At 49.1% G+C, this 16,924-nt stretch overlaps 8 protein-coding genes across 8 annotated transcripts; 5 read left to right on the top strand and 3 right to left on the bottom strand.

Moving 5' to 3' along the window:
• Positions 1 to 327: 327 nt before the first annotated feature.
• On the top strand, positions 328 to 848 carry FOIG_13519 (uncharacterized protein; the record flags this gene model as incomplete). Its single annotated transcript, XM_031214676.1, has 1 exon — positions 328 to 848. The coding sequence occupies one exon, from the start codon at positions 328 to 330 to the stop codon at positions 592 to 594; it is 267 nt and encodes an 88-aa protein (XP_031055767.1). The 3' UTR covers positions 595 to 848.
• A 296-nt stretch (positions 849 to 1,144) lies between these two features.
• FOIG_13518 (uncharacterized protein) lies at positions 1,145 to 2,224 on the bottom strand (the record flags this gene model as incomplete). Its single annotated transcript, XM_031214675.1, has 1 exon — positions 1,145 to 2,224. One exon carries the CDS (start codon positions 2,222 to 2,224, stop codon positions 1,145 to 1,147), a length of 1,080 nt encoding a protein of 359 aa, XP_031055766.1.
• Positions 2,225 to 2,650: 426 nt separating this feature from the next.
• Positions 2,651 to 4,813, bottom strand: FOIG_13517 (uncharacterized protein; the record flags this gene model as incomplete). Its single annotated transcript, XM_031214674.1, has 1 exon — positions 2,651 to 4,813. One exon carries the CDS (start codon positions 4,811 to 4,813, stop codon positions 2,651 to 2,653), a length of 2,163 nt encoding a protein of 720 aa, XP_031055765.1.
• Positions 4,814 to 5,083: 270 nt separating this feature from the next.
• On the bottom strand, positions 5,084 to 6,318 carry FOIG_13516 (uncharacterized protein). Its single transcript, XM_031214673.1, has 4 exons — positions 6,010 to 6,318; positions 5,700 to 5,957; positions 5,400 to 5,646; positions 5,084 to 5,336 (listed from the first exon to the last, which is right to left on the bottom strand). Exons 1-4 carry the CDS (start codon positions 6,191 to 6,193, stop codon positions 5,213 to 5,215), a joined length of 813 nt encoding a protein of 270 aa, XP_031055764.1. The 5' UTR covers positions 6,194 to 6,318; the 3' UTR covers positions 5,084 to 5,212.
• Positions 6,125 to 8,632, top strand: FOIG_13515 (uncharacterized protein). Its single transcript, XM_031214672.1, has 4 exons — positions 6,125 to 7,049; positions 7,106 to 7,404; positions 7,451 to 7,951; positions 8,005 to 8,632. Exons 1-4 carry the CDS (start codon positions 6,677 to 6,679, stop codon positions 8,527 to 8,529), a joined length of 1,698 nt encoding a protein of 565 aa, XP_031055763.1. The 5' UTR covers positions 6,125 to 6,676; the 3' UTR covers positions 8,530 to 8,632.
• A 352-nt stretch (positions 8,633 to 8,984) lies between these two features.
• Positions 8,985 to 10,558, top strand: FOIG_13514 (uncharacterized protein). The gene is made up of 5 exons (XM_031214671.1): positions 8,985 to 9,550; positions 9,598 to 9,836; positions 9,888 to 10,000; positions 10,058 to 10,138; positions 10,195 to 10,558. Exons 1-5 carry the CDS (start codon positions 9,264 to 9,266, stop codon positions 10,375 to 10,377), a joined length of 903 nt encoding a protein of 300 aa, XP_031055762.1. The 5' UTR covers positions 8,985 to 9,263; the 3' UTR covers positions 10,378 to 10,558.
• A 1,567-nt stretch (positions 10,559 to 12,125) lies between these two features.
• Positions 12,126 to 14,252, top strand: FOIG_13513 (uncharacterized protein; the record flags this gene model as incomplete). Its single annotated transcript, XM_031214670.1, has 1 exon — positions 12,126 to 14,252. The coding sequence occupies one exon, from the start codon at positions 12,126 to 12,128 to the stop codon at positions 14,250 to 14,252; it is 2,127 nt and encodes a 708-aa protein (XP_031055761.1).
• A 236-nt stretch (positions 14,253 to 14,488) lies between these two features.
• Positions 14,489 to 16,680, top strand: FOIG_13512 (uncharacterized protein; the record flags this gene model as incomplete). The annotated part of the gene is made up of 2 exons (XM_031214669.1): positions 14,489 to 14,840; positions 14,898 to 16,680. 2 exons carry the CDS (start codon positions 14,489 to 14,491, stop codon positions 16,610 to 16,612), a joined length of 2,067 nt encoding a protein of 688 aa, XP_031055760.1. The 3' UTR covers positions 16,613 to 16,680.
• Between the last annotated feature and the right edge of the window lie 244 nt (positions 16,681 to 16,924).

The raw sequence follows: 16,924 nt of genomic DNA, 5'->3' as shown, positions 1-16,924 counted from the left end.
TTAGGAAACGACAGGTTCTTACACGGAGTCCTTACATGATATATAATACCAAGAATGGCCATGGCACTGGATCAGTACGTAGATAATGCAGTAATAGTAATAGCTTCCCGGCCCGCGGACACACGGCCTTCGGCTGAGGATACCCCATGCGCCCCATCGCCGCTCCAATGTGCATGGGGTGGCGTAGTATTTTAACCGCCAAAATTAACGCTTCGAAAGAACAGATAACAGTACTCACCTTCTTTGAAATGCCTGTTTTGTCGATATCGAATCAGTCCCTTGTTGTTGCATTAAATTCTCGCTCTAGTAAATTGCATTGTCGCCAACATGCAGCAAGTTAGAAACTCCACCCTCTCAAGGGCTCTTTTCAACGTCTGGATAAGCATTTGGACTCTCATTGTACTTTCGATATTCGCTCTCGCATGCCTTGTTCAAGCAGGCACCATCAACATGCCAGATTGGACCAAAGATCTTCGTAAATTCGACGATGAAGAATGGGCTCAATATTCAGCCATATTGATCATATCAATCTGCGTTCTCTTCGTCTTAACAATGGTCACTGGGATAGCTGCCCTTCGAGCCGATGGATATTAAACCTACTCGAACGGAAGTGCGAATCCTTGGCTGTAAAATACACTCCCCATGAAGGCTAAGAAGAAGGTTGTCTCGACAAATAAGGAGGTCCATCAACTTCGACAGCAACTAGCTCGACAGGAGTCACATTGCAAAGCCCTACCTTCTAAGACTCATTCCTGTTCCCTGAGTCGCCCGAGAGGCACATCGTCGTCAGAGAAGGCTGTGCCGCGCCGAACCTTTTACACAGACGGGTATCTGACAAGAGACTCCCGACCTTGCAGAAGATGACATTTGTTTCTTCGCTGGTCATGTGTGGCAACTCAGCTACCCATATGTCCTTCTGACGACAGGTGGACGCACGGCTACCCTCAAGATATGATGGAAATGGGGGCCCAACAAACAAAGAACACGTTGGCGTCCCGCTCGATTGATCATGGCAGAAGGGGGAACCTGGTGGTACGGTATTGGAGAGTTGAGTTTGAAGTGAAACGATGGAGCGTAGTCTACCCTTAGATACCATGGAACATTGCGTGCAGCTTAATCGTATTATACTATTCAACCCCTTCCGCTATTCAACCCCAGATTCCAAAACAGCAAAAGTATCAGTCTCAAAATCAAGCTCAGCCAAGGCATCATACGGCAGCGTAATCATTGGTGTCGTATGCCCAATGTCCACATTGAATAGAATCGGGAAGTTCTTTGAAGCAAGCCGTCCCTCACAGAATAGTCCCTTGATGATGCTGGCATAAACCTCTCGCTCCTCAGCAGAATCATATCCATAAGGTCGTCCTACAACCAGTCCTGCAGCGTCTTCGAAGACACCGTGAGCTATCAAGTCTGCAAATGCTGCCTGAACTCGGTGAGGAGGGTTTCCACCAGAGCCGTCCTCGTTTGTAGCTGTTTCGAGGAAGACGATTCGGCCACGCCAGTCAGGAACAATGGCTGAAACTCCCGATAAGCGGGCGACTACGGTGAGGCAACCACCGAACAATCGACCCTGAGCCTTTCCATGTCGCAGCCATTGCCAGTCGGTTGTCTTCACAACCTCTGGTGGCTCTGTCGATTCTGGTGTCGCAAAGAAGGGCGCTCCTCTTGGTGCGTAAAACTTGGATCGGGGAATCTGTCCGAGTGGTTCTGGAGATGCAATCGCTCGAAGCAAATTATCGACACAGAAGGCAAGAGGGGTATCTTTATCGTTGACATCATTCGCTTCCCCGATCTCGGGTACGGCACCAGGACCATAGAAAGTCCTGAGACCCGTTAGACCAAACAAGAACCAGTGCAAGCCCGAGATGTCGGAATAGCCCACCACGATCTTTGGGTTTGCACGAATGGTCTCGTGAAGTTCTTTGTCCGCAATCAGAGCTGGAAGAAGCTCTGTGAAGGTTGTGCCGCCAATGGTAGTGATGATGGCGGAAATGCTGGGATCTGAGAAAGCGGCTCGGATCTCGGAGAGCCGATTATCAATGCATGATTGAATGCCCTTATCTTCACTGAAGAAAGTCTGCACTTGATATCCTTTGTTTGTGAGAAGAGCAGAGGCTCGGTCTACGACTGCTGGAAGCGTGGCGTTGATACGCTCTGATGGTGATATGAATGCGATTCTGTCACCAGGTTTTAGGTGTTTCGCTCGAATTGGTGAAGGCATGCTGGGTGTTGAACGAATTTGCCTTGGCGCTATTTAAAAATGGAATCGACCTCAAAAGGATATGCGATGTTTTAATGTTTCGAGTGCTGTTGGTTGATCTTGTATCACGTCAGATCCAGTGAGGGGTCAATGGCGGATTTTAATATCTCCACTGAGGACCCTGCGTTACGTTATGTTATAAATTATGTTGTGATATCGAACATCACCGGGTCAGCTTACCTTATTCAATCCAGTCTGAAAAGGGAAAATGTGTGTAATCGTTATATTTCGTGAGGCCCAGAATGCCATCGCGCCCTTCAAGCGACAAACCAGTAACAAAAGTTCCACCATTCGCCATTTTCGCTAATGCCCATAAGACGATTATCCTTGTTCGCTTGCTCAATTTGGTTACTCTGGTCCACAGATGAGTCCCTTCGGATATCCATTTCATTCTTGATTATTAACACCGTTGGCCATCATTTCGTCACCCATTATTTGCGTATCGACGATAGGAAATAGAGACATAGTCGTATCAAAAGAATCGAACCAAAGCATGTTCGGTGAAATTCCCAGAAAAGCGTCCGCTGAAATATCAACGTCAATCTCTGTCTGCTCTCTTCCCTCCATCAAAAACCCTTGCTGCTCCTCGGTCATCTCGTTCGCTACCTGGCCCGGTCTGGGCGTTTGCGGTTGCGTTTGTATCCCATCCGTTGAACCGATTCGAGAGTTACCTTCTGGTTGCTGAGAATTCCGCAATGGCGACTTCCCGATTGTGTGAATACTCCCGAAGAGACCGTTGACGAGGTGCCGTTGACGTTCCATTCGTAACCTTGCTCGGTTATCCATGTATATGTCGCATGCATTCTGTAGGTGATCCAAGATCATAAGATGGCGCTTCGCCACAGCATCGTAACGACTGAAGCGGTCGAGAACGCCTCTCGCTGCATGGAGACTCTTCTCGAGCGGAAATGAGTTGTCGAAATCCCCAAAGATTGCTGCACCGAGGACGAGGCCAGATACAAACGCCGAATTGCCAACAATCGGTAAGCGTTTCGGTATGGTTCCAGTCCTGACGAGAGTCTGTAGCAGGTCCACTGTCCGCACTGCTGACTCGAGGCAGGAGTGGACAAGAACTTGATTCGATGACGAAGATCGCTTTGCAGTTCCTTGTGCGGACTGTTCATTGTCTTCGACGTGTTGAGAAACCGCCTTATGTAGGAATGGAAGAGACAGGAGCATGACCGTCCAATGGCCAGTTAGTTTGAGGTGTATTAGTCCAATGTTTGGCTGCTCTTCGCCATTCTGGTCACGGATCAAGTCATCCTGCTCAATGCCATCAACCGCGAGACCCTCTCCACATTGTGCAGTCCACCGTCGAAGATGCTTGCTGATGCGTTCCAGTATCTCCGGAGATATCATTCTCTTTGCATAAACATCTGTAAGGATCAACTCGAAGATCATGGAGAGATCATTGCAAGCTGAATAGTTCTGAGGGTTCGTAGTATCTCTCAACTCGGATGTTGAGGGAGGCCGGCCCAATGATGCGCTCATGAACAGATCGAGAATTCGGATGCCTTTCCATAGCTGTTCTCTCACACGACCCTCATTGGCAGAGAAGAGGGAAGCAATATCATGGCGATGAAGACCGATGGCATATGCAGCTCGGACTCCCATGCCGAGATACATAAAAGCCGCGTTGCGGCGCGATGCACCTAAAAGATACATGGCGATGAGCACCAACGCTTGAATGGTGACAATGCCCGGCTCTTCTATCAGGGTTTCCACTGTCAAGTACCGGGCATAGTTGAAGAAAGTCTCAGCCAGGTCATCTTTATCTTCTGGCCCTGTTTGCGCACCAATGGCAAAGACCAGATAGTATACCGAACTCGCAGGGTCAGCGATATCTTGGCCATCTTCAATCCACTTTCTTATGCCTTGGCCAAGTTCTTTTTGGTCGAAGAGAAGTAGTACGCAATTGGCTGATTGCATGTACCATTTCACAAGATAATCGAGTTCCTGCTCAGACTGCCGTGGTGGTGGGTTCTGGGCACTCGACAGGATCCATCCTCGCCGTGTTTCAGGCGATGCTTCGACGATACCATGTCGCAATGGGTCATCAACAAGGGTACAATCTCCTATGCTACGTCGCACAATCCTCCTAATATTCTGAAGGAAAGATAGGGTTGCAGAGTCGCCTATGAACATGTATTCACCCCTCGTATCCTGAACAAGGCGCGACATGCGTGGAAGTCTTTCAGGTTGTGTATTCGAGAGCAGCTGTAGAGAAGAAGAGGTCCCGTCATCAACATACGCCTCATCCACCGACGTCAAACCCGATCTGTTACCGACGGTTATACTACCAGCAGGAGTGGTCTGCTCAGTGATATTACTGAGTCTATCGGGATCGGGACTTGGTAGGGATGACGCGAGGATGCGTCTTGCGCCATTGTTTGAGGCAGATTGAGACTCGTGGCACTCATGCCCGAGACCTCGCTTGATGCAGCGGGCGCAGGGTCTACGGCCATCGCATCTTTGTTTGCGACGTTTGCAGCTCTCGCAGGCCTCGGCGCATCGTCTTCTCTCGCAGTCTCGGACCCTCCTGGTAGGCATTTCGTCGTCGGTAGGTCGTGTGAGGTCCCTGGAACTGAGGGAGTGAGCCGCGGGCCGCGAGCTGTCGGATATGGCCAGGTCTTTATTGGTTACTTGGCCACGAGAATGGGGTAAGATTTGGTGACATTCCCGCTGACGTAAATTGGCGCACCGTTCAGTATTACCGAGCTACCGACGGAAAGATCCCTGTAGCCGATGGTCACATTGAGGGTCCAACAGCAATGAATTCCTGCGTGGTCACTCCTGAGTCAGTGCTGAATAGGCTTGGTGGCTTGGTCACAAACAGCAAACACGTAGTCTGGCATTACAACAGAAGCAATCTTGAATGCACTCTCTTGTGATTGAAGTCGCGAAGAGATACATTTTGATACTGATTAATCTATATCTTATCTTAAACCCTTAACCCAGTTTGGATAGGAACTCTTGTATTTTGGAACCAACTTCATCTGCTGCCTCAATACAGTGCCAATGACCAACTCCAGGCAAAATATGCATGCTCTTCGACGAGTCGCTGCAACCCCAACTAAAGTGAAAGTCAGCGCTGGTTGCTTCAATTAATTGACCTTACAGTGAAGTGAGTACTTACTCGCATAGAATCTTTTGCGCATCCGGGATCGGGCTTGTTTTGTCCTCTTCACCAGAAAGAACAAGCACGGGGCATTTGATGTTTGCGTAGGGAGGCAATTCTGCTTGCGCAATGGCGCGACACAAGGCAATGTATCCCTCGGGCTCTTGCGATAGCAACAGTGCTCGAATGAATGCCTTTTGTGTCAAAGTTGCCTTGGAACCTGTCGCGGCGAAGGGAATAGTTTTGGCCATTGGCTCCATTCCTTCTAAACTCAATATTAATACCAGATCATACTCTTAGCACTTCAAATTGACTCACCTTTCTTGACTGTCCCTATGCGAATATTGAAGATCTCGGCCATTGCAGGCTTTGGCAACACAGGGCCAATGAGGACTGCGCCGCGGAGGCTGCACTTCAGAGCGAGCTTTGGTACAATGATACCGCCCATGGAATGTCCAACGGCGACGGCATTTTCGGGTCGAATGCTTAATCCTTCCAGTAAAGCCTTAACATCACTCGCGATTGTGTCAAATGTAGGATCTTCAACCCCTTCTGACAACACGGAAAGGCCACTGCCTATTGATCTTCAGTATTTAATTCCTGCAAACAGAATAAAGCCAATACTGACCATAGACATCCAACGCAATCGATGAGTATCCTGCAGTCGCAAGCTGGTTCATGACAGGTATATAAAACGAGTGAGATGACCCAAGGCCATGGATGAATACCAGTACTGGACCATCTTTTGAGGCTGTTTCAGCGTCCACTTGGGCGTAAAACAGCTTCTTGTTCTGAACTTTGATGAACGGCATATTGATCAGAAATTTTGACAGACTGAATGATAGAGTGACAGCGACCAATATGACAGCAGTGTGTTCTCTGTTGTCGATATACTATCTTCAACCCTCGAGGTCTCTCTCAAATGCCTCGATATGTTCTAGCGCGGGTCTTTACGGCTCACATTCAGCGTCGGAAGCCGGGCGAGAAGCCATCGGCAAGGGTCACAGCCGACCTCCACCACTAAAATATGGGGTCTTCACAACAAACTCAATCACTGTGGACACTGTCTTTCGCGCATTATGGGTCATACATCGCCAAAAACCCATAAATCATAGGCAGTTATCACCCAGGTATAGTGGGTTATCGCTTTAGTCCGAACTGCCGTCGGTTTCCGCCACTCAACGAATCGAGTTGTGCCACTGTATAAAGACTCCCTCTTAACAATCAACCTCTTGTAGATGCCCTCGGGTGGATGCCCTTTTTAAGCCAATAACCGATAAGTTCCTTCTGTCAACATGGGTAGCACTAACCAGCACGATTATTCCTCGGTTGAGGAGAGTAAGAGGATCTTTGACTACCTTTGCGGTCAGTTCGATGAGGTTGCTTTTCCAGCGGCTGTGAAGGAGCTCAAGGACAACATCGAGTTTACGTCAACTCGAGATGCGCCCTACTTTCCTATTCCATTCAAGGAGACGGAAACAACTGCTGCGCTTAAGGCGATAGAGGGTGCCGTTGCCAGTCTGCTAGCAAAGACCGTTGAAAGTGAATTACAACCGAAGAAGATCAATGTCGACTTAGAGAAGACTACAGCCTTCCTTTGCCAGGCTTATATGGCCAAAGTTGGTGGTCTTGGAAAGCTTGACCCTGGCGTCAAGGCTCTACTCAAAGGTACGTCTATACGCCACAACTGTTGGCTTTCAGGCCAAGGAACTAACGACCATAAGATACGGATTTGCTGCAGGCCCAGTCAAATCCTTACCGCCGCATGTCAGCCAACTTGTATGAGACTAAGAACGCTGGAGAGTATTATCACATTCATGGATCTCTGGAGGCTTCAACAACCCTCAAGATGATTGGTCTTGAACCTTTTAGACCAGACTTGCAAACACATGAGAGCATTGTCGATACCATCGAGCCTGCTGTTCGACAGTTCTCGATAGATGAGCTTGAGAGTATGAATGCTGCTCGTCGACAGGCTGGAGTTCCTGCTTTGAAGCACGAGGACTTTGTGAAAACTCAGCATGTAAGTTGTAAATCTCATATACAAGGGCATATCTGACAACAATCAGGGCAAAACAAATATGGCACTTCCGCCATGGTCTGTCGACAACCTTGAGTCCGAGACACCCAAGTGTCCCCTAACACCAAGCTCAGAGCACCCAAAGAGGATATTGTCAGGCATCAAGGTTCTTGAGCTCTGCCGTATCATTGCTGGACCTATTATCACCCGTATCCTCGGAGAGTATGGAGCCGATGTGCTCAAGATTACAAGTCCCAATCTGAGTGATGTTCCTTTCTTCCAGGTAGATGGCAACATGGGCAAGCACGCTGCAGAGCTAGACCTGAAGTCCTCTGAGGGAAGAGCTGAGTTTGAGAAGCTTCTCGCTGAAGCGGATGTCGTTGTTGATGGATACCGACCTGGCGCTCTGGAGAAGCTTGGATATGGCGCTACTGCACTTACAAAACTTGCTAAGGAGCGTGGCAAGGGCTTTGTGTATGTCAATGAGAACTGCTTTGGCTACGAGGGAGAGTGGGCTGGACGACCTGGGTGGCAACAGATTGCTGATTGTGTAAGTGCCTTGATCTACAGCTGCAAGGGAGATCGAACTAACCCGATTGATAGGTCAGTGGCATCGCGTGGGAGCAGGGTCGTTTCATGGGCTTGTCAGAACCCGTCGTCCCTCCTTTTCCCATTTCGGACTACGGAACAGGATGCATTGGTGCCATCACAGCCCTGCTAGGTCTCTATCATCGCGCCACCCGTGGCGGATCATGGCATGGAAAGGCTTCACTTCTTCACTACGACTTGCTCCTCTTCAAGGTTGGGCAGTATCCTGAAGAAGTAAAGGAGAGATTGAGGAAGGATATTGGACCTGATTTCCTTGCCCTGCGACATGCGCATAGCGTGGATCAGATCTCAGGAACGGCATTATTGAGGATGCGACAGGTTTTCCCTGAGCTCTTCACTGGGGACAAATACGTCGAGAAGTGGTACTCTAACGCTTATAAGGCTGAGGTGGAGGCCGTACCTCCTGTTGTGGAAATTGAGGGTCTGGAAGTTGGGTTCAGGAGAGCAAGTCGGCCTAACGGCGCAGACAAGCCAACATGGGATTTTGGAGATGAGGCCGATCGCAAGCTGTCAAAGTAGTTTATCCCACTGAGTTTTAGCATTTGCCTAGCCAATTGATGCATGCATAGATCATTCAAGATCTCCCCCTCTCTACTGTAGAATACTAATTCTGTGTTGTCGCGTGACAAGAAGTCGTTACAATTAATGCTGCTCTTCACTTCCTTTCCTATCATGGCGAATTTGCGACGGCTTTGGCGTATTTCAGGTGACTTGCAGCGGCTACACTAGGCTTATTTCCACTAGCAGGCATCGTACGACACACTAGTTTTTGGCTCCATATTCCGCGGCGTCGGAATCGGAGTCAGGGTGTCCCCTCAGCTGTACATCCGATCAACTTGCTCCGACATCCGAAAAGCGTGTGGCACCATTCTCGCCTCTGCCGAGAGTGCTAAACGAAATCATCAGTCCCCTAATTGGTTGGGCAGTTCACCCCGCAAAATGGCTGCAACATTGCCGCTTGGCCCCATGGGACACTGATGCTCAGAACGCGCACCCGATGTCCTTTCGGGAGATGTCCTTAGCCGCTCCTTGCTGAGGCGCTGTCTGTATATCCGAATCGAACCATGCTGACTGTGAATTATGCGGGGTCAAGTCATCTGCTCGACACTATCTTTGAAACAACTCCAGTGATAAAGAGGGACTTCATAAGACCTATTAGAAAGCCTCTTCTTTCATTCACTCAAGCATAAACCCAATTCATCATCACCAACACCCTTCCTTCCATCACCTCAACTCCACAAAACTCTATCAAAATGACACCATCAGCGACTGGCGGAAATGCCAACGGCGCTCCCAAGGAGGAGGGTCTCGGCCAGGCCTTCACACAGCAGGTCATCGACTCTTTCGGCCCCAAGACTGACCCTCGTCTTAAAGAGGTGATGACATCTTTCATCCAACACATGCACGACTTTGCGCGCGAGACACAGCTCACTTGCGATGAGTGGATGTCTGCTGTTAAGATGATTAACTGGGCTGGACAAATGAGCAATGACAAGAGGAATGAGGGTCAATTGATGTGCGATGTTATTGGTCTCGAGAGGTAATTCACTTGTCACAAGTCTCAATTTCATTACTAACAGTTTTCAGTCTTGTTGATGATATTACACACCGTCAAGCAGCCAAGAACGGCGTAGCAGCAACTGAGACTGCTATTCTGGGTCCCTTCTGGCGACATGATACCCCTACTCGTGAGAATGGCACCACAATTACTTTCGACACCCCCAGCGATGGTGTTGTCGCCTATCTCTACGGCACTGTGACATCAGCCGCTACTGGAAAGCCCATCCCTAACGCCTCTGTCGAGGTTTGGCAAGCATCCACCAACGGTAAGACATTACCCTGCGGGATTCTATATCACGGACTCTAATTCTTCCTAGGCCTCTACGAGCAGCAGGATGAGAAGCAGGTTGAGCATAACCTCCGTGGCAAGTTCATCACCGACGACCAGGGTCGATACTCCTTCTACTGCCTACGACCTACTCCTTATCCCGTAAGCAATCTTATCCTGTCAACATGCCAAGGATCTATAATCTGACACTTTCTCAAGGTTCCCGATGATGGCCCTGCGGGTCAACTTCTCCACCTCCTCGACCGCCACCCTTTCCGCCCTGCCCATCTGCACTTCATGGTATGTTCAACCGAAGGTCCCAGAAGCGTTCATAGAACTAATCTAACATGCTGCAGGTCATTGCTGAGGGCCACAAGTCTGTTGTTACTCAGATCTTTGATTCTGACTCGGGCTATCTCGAGAACGATAGTGTCTTCGCTGTTAAGGATGGCCTAACAGTGAAGTTTGTGCCACGAAAAGGAGATCCCAAGGCTGAGTGGGAGTTGGAGTACAACATGAGCCTGTCAAACGAGTCATAGAGCAGTAGCATTTGTTTTTTCAGCCATAGCGAATTTCATTGGGTTTCTTTGGACCACTATTCCTGGTGAATTGGTGAGACGTATAGTGACCGTTCCTAGTCGTAAGTTCAAGTAAATGAATTCAATTGATTTTCGGCCAGAGCCTACAGCATCTCTTTGATTTATCAAGCCAGCACATTGGAACCCCCTCGAAAAGGCTGAACTCGCTTTCTTCAAATTTGTTTAGTGGAGGAGAAAGCGGCCTGTCTTCTATTGCGCCTCATTTACAGCTCAGCCTCATACATAGGCACCCAGAGCTCCAATAGCATTGGTGGCAGAATATGTTTTCAGTGACTAGAGTTGGCAGATAGTACTATGCTGTCAGGAATCTAAAACTTCATTTTAAGCCACTCGAAATATCATTAAATCAGCCATGTGAACTTTCAGCCTTGTTTACATGAGCAAATAGCGCAATCAATAACTAGACGCCGTTCCATAGTTTACCACTAACCTTGAAGCTCTCAGCTGGGAAGCGAAGGAAAACATTTCGTGATGTTGACCTGTTGTTCATGGAATCATGGAGACTGATCGATACAGAAAGCAAACTTAACTCGGAATCAAACATGAAATGTATTTGGCCTTTGGCCTTTGGCAAATAAACATGTTGTCCCTAGAATTTGATCAACTCTACGATGTTTGCCTCGATGCAGATTACGAAATAGTGCTGCTTACTTCATGACTGTATTAGTAGTACTGACAATAGATCTTCGCTCAGAATCCAACACTGAAAAATGCTGCACAGATCGTTGTGCTCATATTATTAGAAGATATACCTAACTATCCCTTAGGACAAGAGGTGGCCTTATTCCCAAGATAAGCGAGACGACTATTATGAATACTTGTGCGAGGCTTCCAGGGCGTGGTATTAGTTATTCGGAACATAAGAAAGTTGTTGATCCGCGGCAAGTCTTCGACATTACCAGGAAAACATGGTTACGGTGGTTTGTCCATCACGCTTAATAGACAATCTCATCGATCGGCGAGGTTTGTTGATGGTCCCTGCTTGGCAGCGCGGCTAAGTTGTCCGCGCAGTGACATTTTTGGCGTTTCATCACAAACAGCATGTGATTTTCATGGTCATTGAGTTTGGTAGCAGCCTCCACTTCGAGAACCTTGATAAACACTTCACTGATACTCCATTCGAGCTTTGAAGCCATTGCAAACTTGCAAACTTGCAAACTTGTATTTTCTTTTGTTCGTTCTGTGACTTGAAATAGGGTAGGTACCCTAGGCTGTGACTAAAGTTTCTATGACTTTGTACCCCGCAATCCACCAATTTGAGTGCAAACTATCCCCAATACTGACAAATAACGTAATGTTAATGGTGTTTTGATGCAACTAGATAATACTACCCCGGATGTTTTTGGAAGGCGTGTCACTTCGGTGAAGCAGACCGGAAGACATCGGTCTGGGGTAACAGATGATTGGTACGTATATCCGACACGTGACCGGTTGCCGGTATATCGTCCGACCCACCGCCGGCAGCGAGTCCGGAGATAAGCGCGGCTAAATATGATTCGCTGGGCACAAGATATTCCGCTCCTAGATAAGGCTCTCGACGCGACGTGGCCAATGAGGATAACCTTGTTGGCAATGCGCGGTCCACGTTTCCTGGCTTACGATATAATAATATACCCAACACAAAAAAGGGAGACACTTTCAAGCTTCGTCATTTGAAAGAAACATCTTCTCACTTTTCAGAACCTGCAATGAGTCGCGCAGGGATAAGGCAGCTTTCGCTGCTTCGGGCGTCGAGACAATGTCTATCTCCCCGGTCCCTTGCTACCGTTGTAAGGGGGCCTATCGCTCGCTCGACACCGCCAGCAGCAACTTTGTTGGGACGCCAGCGATGTCGACTTTTCAGCACAACACGACTACGAAGAAGTCAGGATGGGCCGGATGAAGATGCGGGATCTTACAGCGAAGCGGATCACGAACATGCTGTCATTTCCACTTTCGATCTGTTTTCTATCGGCATTGGTCCCTCATCTTCTCATACTGTCGGGCCAATGCGTGCTGGTAACATTTTTGTCAATGATTTGATCGATGCCAATCTGCTTCAAAAAGTCAACAAAATCCGCGTCGCCATCTATGGTAGTCTTGCTCTCACGGGTGAAGGTCATATGACTCCTTCAGCTTTACTCCTTGGCCTCGAAGGCGCCGATGTCGAAACAGTCGACACAGGCTACGTGCCCAGCCGCTTCGAAGAGATCAAGTCCAGCAAGAAGATTTTCCTAGCACGTGGGCTGGCCACAGATGGATCCAAAGGCAAGGAGATCGATTTCGACTACGAGAAGGAATTCATTTGGGAATGGGGTCGTAAGCTTCCCCAGCACAGCAACGGCATGCGTTTCACTGTCTACGACAAGGAAGGCTACGTCCTAGCCACCAACGACATGTTCAGCGTAGGCGGCGGTTTCGTTGTCAACGGTGCTCTTAGTATCGCACCCCAAGAAACTCTCTCCGCAAACGCCCCCGCTCAACTCGAAGTCGGAGATTCGGACACGGCAGCTCACCCGGCCGATTTGGCCGAAAACATGTACTACAAGGAAATCCGGCGCTCAGATGCCGCGGGAGATCGACGAACCGGTACCGAAGTCAAGGCCCTCGAAGAAGCCAATGAGGGTCCGACAGCTCTCCTCGGAGACTCGCCTAAGCCAACCGGCCTCTCTACCGATGTCAAGTCCGAGACCAAGGATACCAGCTCATCACCGCATCCGCGGTATCCATTCCGAGATGCCGCTAGTCTGCTTTCACTCTGTCGCAAACACAATCTCACTATCGCGCAATTGGTGTATGAGAATGAGAAGAGTCTAGGATATACGGACGAGGACATTTATCGAAAGATCTTCAAGATTTGGGGAGTCATGGATGCTAGTATCCTGGAAAGTGTCCAGGCACCAACAGGCTCTAAGCTTCCTGGATCTCTCAAGCTGCATCGACGAGCGCCGGCGCTCTACCGCCGATTGACTCGTGGCTTGTATCCCTCGTCGACTGCTGATACTTCAGCTGCTCAGCTCGAGCACAAGTTCTCTTCGCCTGACGCCAACATCAACGAGGATGGCGTCGGCTCATCACCGAAAGCTCTCGCAGCAGCATCATCTCCATTGGTGCCAGAGAAGTTCAAGGCTGGCGGCCTTCGGAAGCGCGGTCCGCCACGGATACACGGTTCTCTGGATCATCCTATTGCTCCAGCTCCTTCACGCCGTACGACATTCCCCACTATGGACTATCTATCTGTCTATGCCATTGCTGTCAATGAAACCAACGCTGGCGGCGGTCGAATTGTCACCGCTCCTACCAACGGTGCCGCAGGTATTATTCCAGCTGTGCTCAAGTATACGACTGAGTTCATCAGCGACGATCCTGAACGAGATATCCCCACTTTCCTTCTCACTGCTGCCGCAATCGGTATGCTTTACAAGCGAGGTGCCACCATCTCAGCCGCTGAAGGAGGGTGCATGGCGGAGGTCGGCGTTGCCTGCTCTATGGCCGCCGGTGCTTTTGCTGCCTGCATGGGAGCCAGCCCCGAGACAATCGAGCAAGCCGCAGAAATCGGTATCGAGCACAACCTCGGACTAACATGTGATCCCATCGGCGGACTCGTCCAAGCTCCCTGCATCGAGAGAAACGCGCTGGGCGCGACAAAGGCCATCTCCAGCGCCAACCTGGCGCTTAGCAGTGAAACAGGCACGCAGCGCGTGAGGCTGGACGACGCTATCCGGGCGATGCGACTGACGGCCAAGGGAATGAGGAACGAGTTCAAGGAAACGAGTTTGAGTGGATTGGCTACGAGCGTTCACATTAATATTCCAGTCAGTGTTCCTGACTGCTAGACATGGTGTTGTTTTGTATTCAGCGATAATTATCAACAAAAAAAGGGAGTCAACAGCGGCGTAGATATTGCTTTTCTAGATTAGAAGTTTCACTCTTTGCATTGTCAGCTGAGTAAGAGTACCATTCTACTTGGTGGGTATCACGTGCTAAAATATAGATGTCCGTAGTTCATGTGGAGAATCGGTGAGACGAATCATCACCTTGATTATTCTATTCTTGATTTATCGCGGATCTCATGGAAGACCACCCAAACCCTTCAACTGTGTCTCACGAACATTGCCCATGTTGTTTCAATTTCGATCCAGACCTCGTAGCACCAGGCTCCAACAATGATGTCAGAGTTGACTCAAAAGAGCTCGTAGTATTGGTGCTTCGAGACATCATACAGTTCGAGAGCGCGGCGATTTCAGGTTGTGACTGTTGCGCATTCATTTTCAAGACTCTCACAGATTCGGGCTTGTTGGGGGTTGAGAATCAGATGGGAATTCAGCTCTATCTCCGACTTTCAATTGGACAAGGAAATCCAGAGATATTATTCGGTGATCCTGAGCGCTCGCAAATGTTCTTACAATTTTATACTGACTATGGTATGAATTATCTAAGGATATGAAGACCCATAGGGGCGTACTAACAAACATACTCAGCTCAAGGAGAGACTTGGAAACGAGTCAAGCCTTTACCAGATATTTGTGATGACCATTTATCGCGCGAAGGCTTAAGCTTTGTCAACGCTTGTTTCTATAATTGTGTCAAGGATCACAAGCTCTGCAACCAAGACATGTCTACTTTACCAACCCGCATCTTAGACATAGGGAGCGCTGGGGATGACAAAATTTGTCTCGCTGAATCAGAGGCTCTCAAACCTGAGAAATATGTAGCACTCAGCTACTGCTGGGGTAGAAATCCATCTATCAAAGCCTTGACCGGGAACCTGGAAGATATGAAGACCGGGATCGGACTTGAGGAGCTTCCAGCAGCTTATACTGACGCAATCGCACTGACTCGAGAGCTCGGGGTAAGATATTTATGGATAGATGCACTTTGCATCATCCAAGACTCCGAAGCCGACTGGGAAAGAGAATGCTCCAGGATGGCCGATACATATGCCAACGCTTTCTTGACTATTGCAGCCTCGTCATCAACATCTGTGACCAGTCACTTTCTACGGCCTCAGCTCAAGCCACCACCTCGAGCGGCTCGGGACCAGTCCGCGATCTACAGCGAATCAATGAGAAGCGAAAATGGGCCTCCAATTTTACTGAAAGTAAGGCTCATGCAAGCAACCGGTGCTCATTGGAAGTGGAGACCATCTCACAGAACGGATCAACAGCCGCTCGTGGAACCTCTCACTCAACGAGGCTGGACGTTGCAGGAGAAAGTCCTATCAACCCGGCTACTGTCTATATCCGTGATGGAAATGGCATGGACGTGCAAAGAGGCAATATTCTGCGAATGCGGATCGAAACTGAATCATCAGCGTGAATTTGGTGGAACGCCATTGAGTCAAATATCGCGACATGATGAAGCCTTCAATTTCTGGCACAAAGTTATTGAGAATTACTCGAAGAGAAACCTCACGCAGGCCGGCGATAAGCTTCCAGCGATATCTGCTATAGCCGCTATAGTCCAGAAGAAGATCGGGTCAGATTACGTGGCTGGTCTATGGACAGATAACATTGATCTGGATCTGTTGTGGCGGAGACCATCAGCCAGTAGGATTCAAGCTGCCAACTCATCTTACATCGCCCCGAGCTTTAGTTGGGCTTCGATTATGGGAGAGGTCGATTACCTGTGTTTTAGAAACGGAAAATGGCCATACGAGAAGGCGGCTACTGTGCTGGAGGTCAATGCAGTAACAGGTCCTGACGCGCCACTTGGAAGAGTCATCAGCAGCAAGATGATAATCAACGGGCCAATGGTGATGGGGTATCTTGAGAGTCGGGGCCCGTATGATTGGTACGCGGTGCGTCTTGGGCGGGCTCTTCTGTGGTTTTCCGCCGATACGAGCCTCTCAACAATTGTAAACGGCAGTGAAGTCTCAGTGTGCAGAAGAAGCCGTGAGCACAACAGAAGCGATGTTGCAGAGGAGCTGAAGCGACTAAACCGAAAGCGGAATTCTGGGGATACACGCCACCTGACTGAGCCCACCACGGGTAATTCAGCGATTCGATGCTGGGTGCTGAGACTTGGGGCATTTCCTTTCGGGGATAAGGGGCAAAGAGATCACGAGTGGCTAGTGCTGGGGCGGTCAGCAACACAGCCCGAGCTCTTCGAGAGGATCGGTCTAGGGTCGCTCAAGGATAGTCAAGAGGCGGAGGTTTTTGAGTTGGAAACGATAACGACAGTTGCGATAGTTTAAGTTGGTCAATGCAAGCCTCACCTTTACTAGTTGCGCTGAATGGACCAGGTAGCTGGCGATCATTCAACCGCCACGGCGTACGGGCACATACTGTACGTGATTGATAGTTATCACGATTGTGGGTCATTGCATTGATTAGTATATCCTTGCATGCATGGACAGGGGAGGCTGTAGGAGGAAAAGGAGCGAAATGCCAAGCAAGGGCGATGATGGATGGTGGGCCATAACTGATTGAATTGTCAGCCACCAGCTTACATTCCCCAAATTATTAGAGCTGAGACTAAGGTGACGCCACTGGAACGAAAGGGGCAG

The sequence above is a fragment of the Fusarium odoratissimum genome (assembly GCF_000260195.1).
Source record: "Fusarium odoratissimum NRRL 54006 unplaced genomic scaffold supercont1.33, whole genome shotgun sequence".
NCBI lineage: Eukaryota > Fungi > Ascomycota > Sordariomycetes > Hypocreales > Nectriaceae > Fusarium > Fusarium odoratissimum.
Note: the sequence above shows the minus strand (reverse complement) of the source record. Positions and strands in the feature narration are given on the sequence as shown.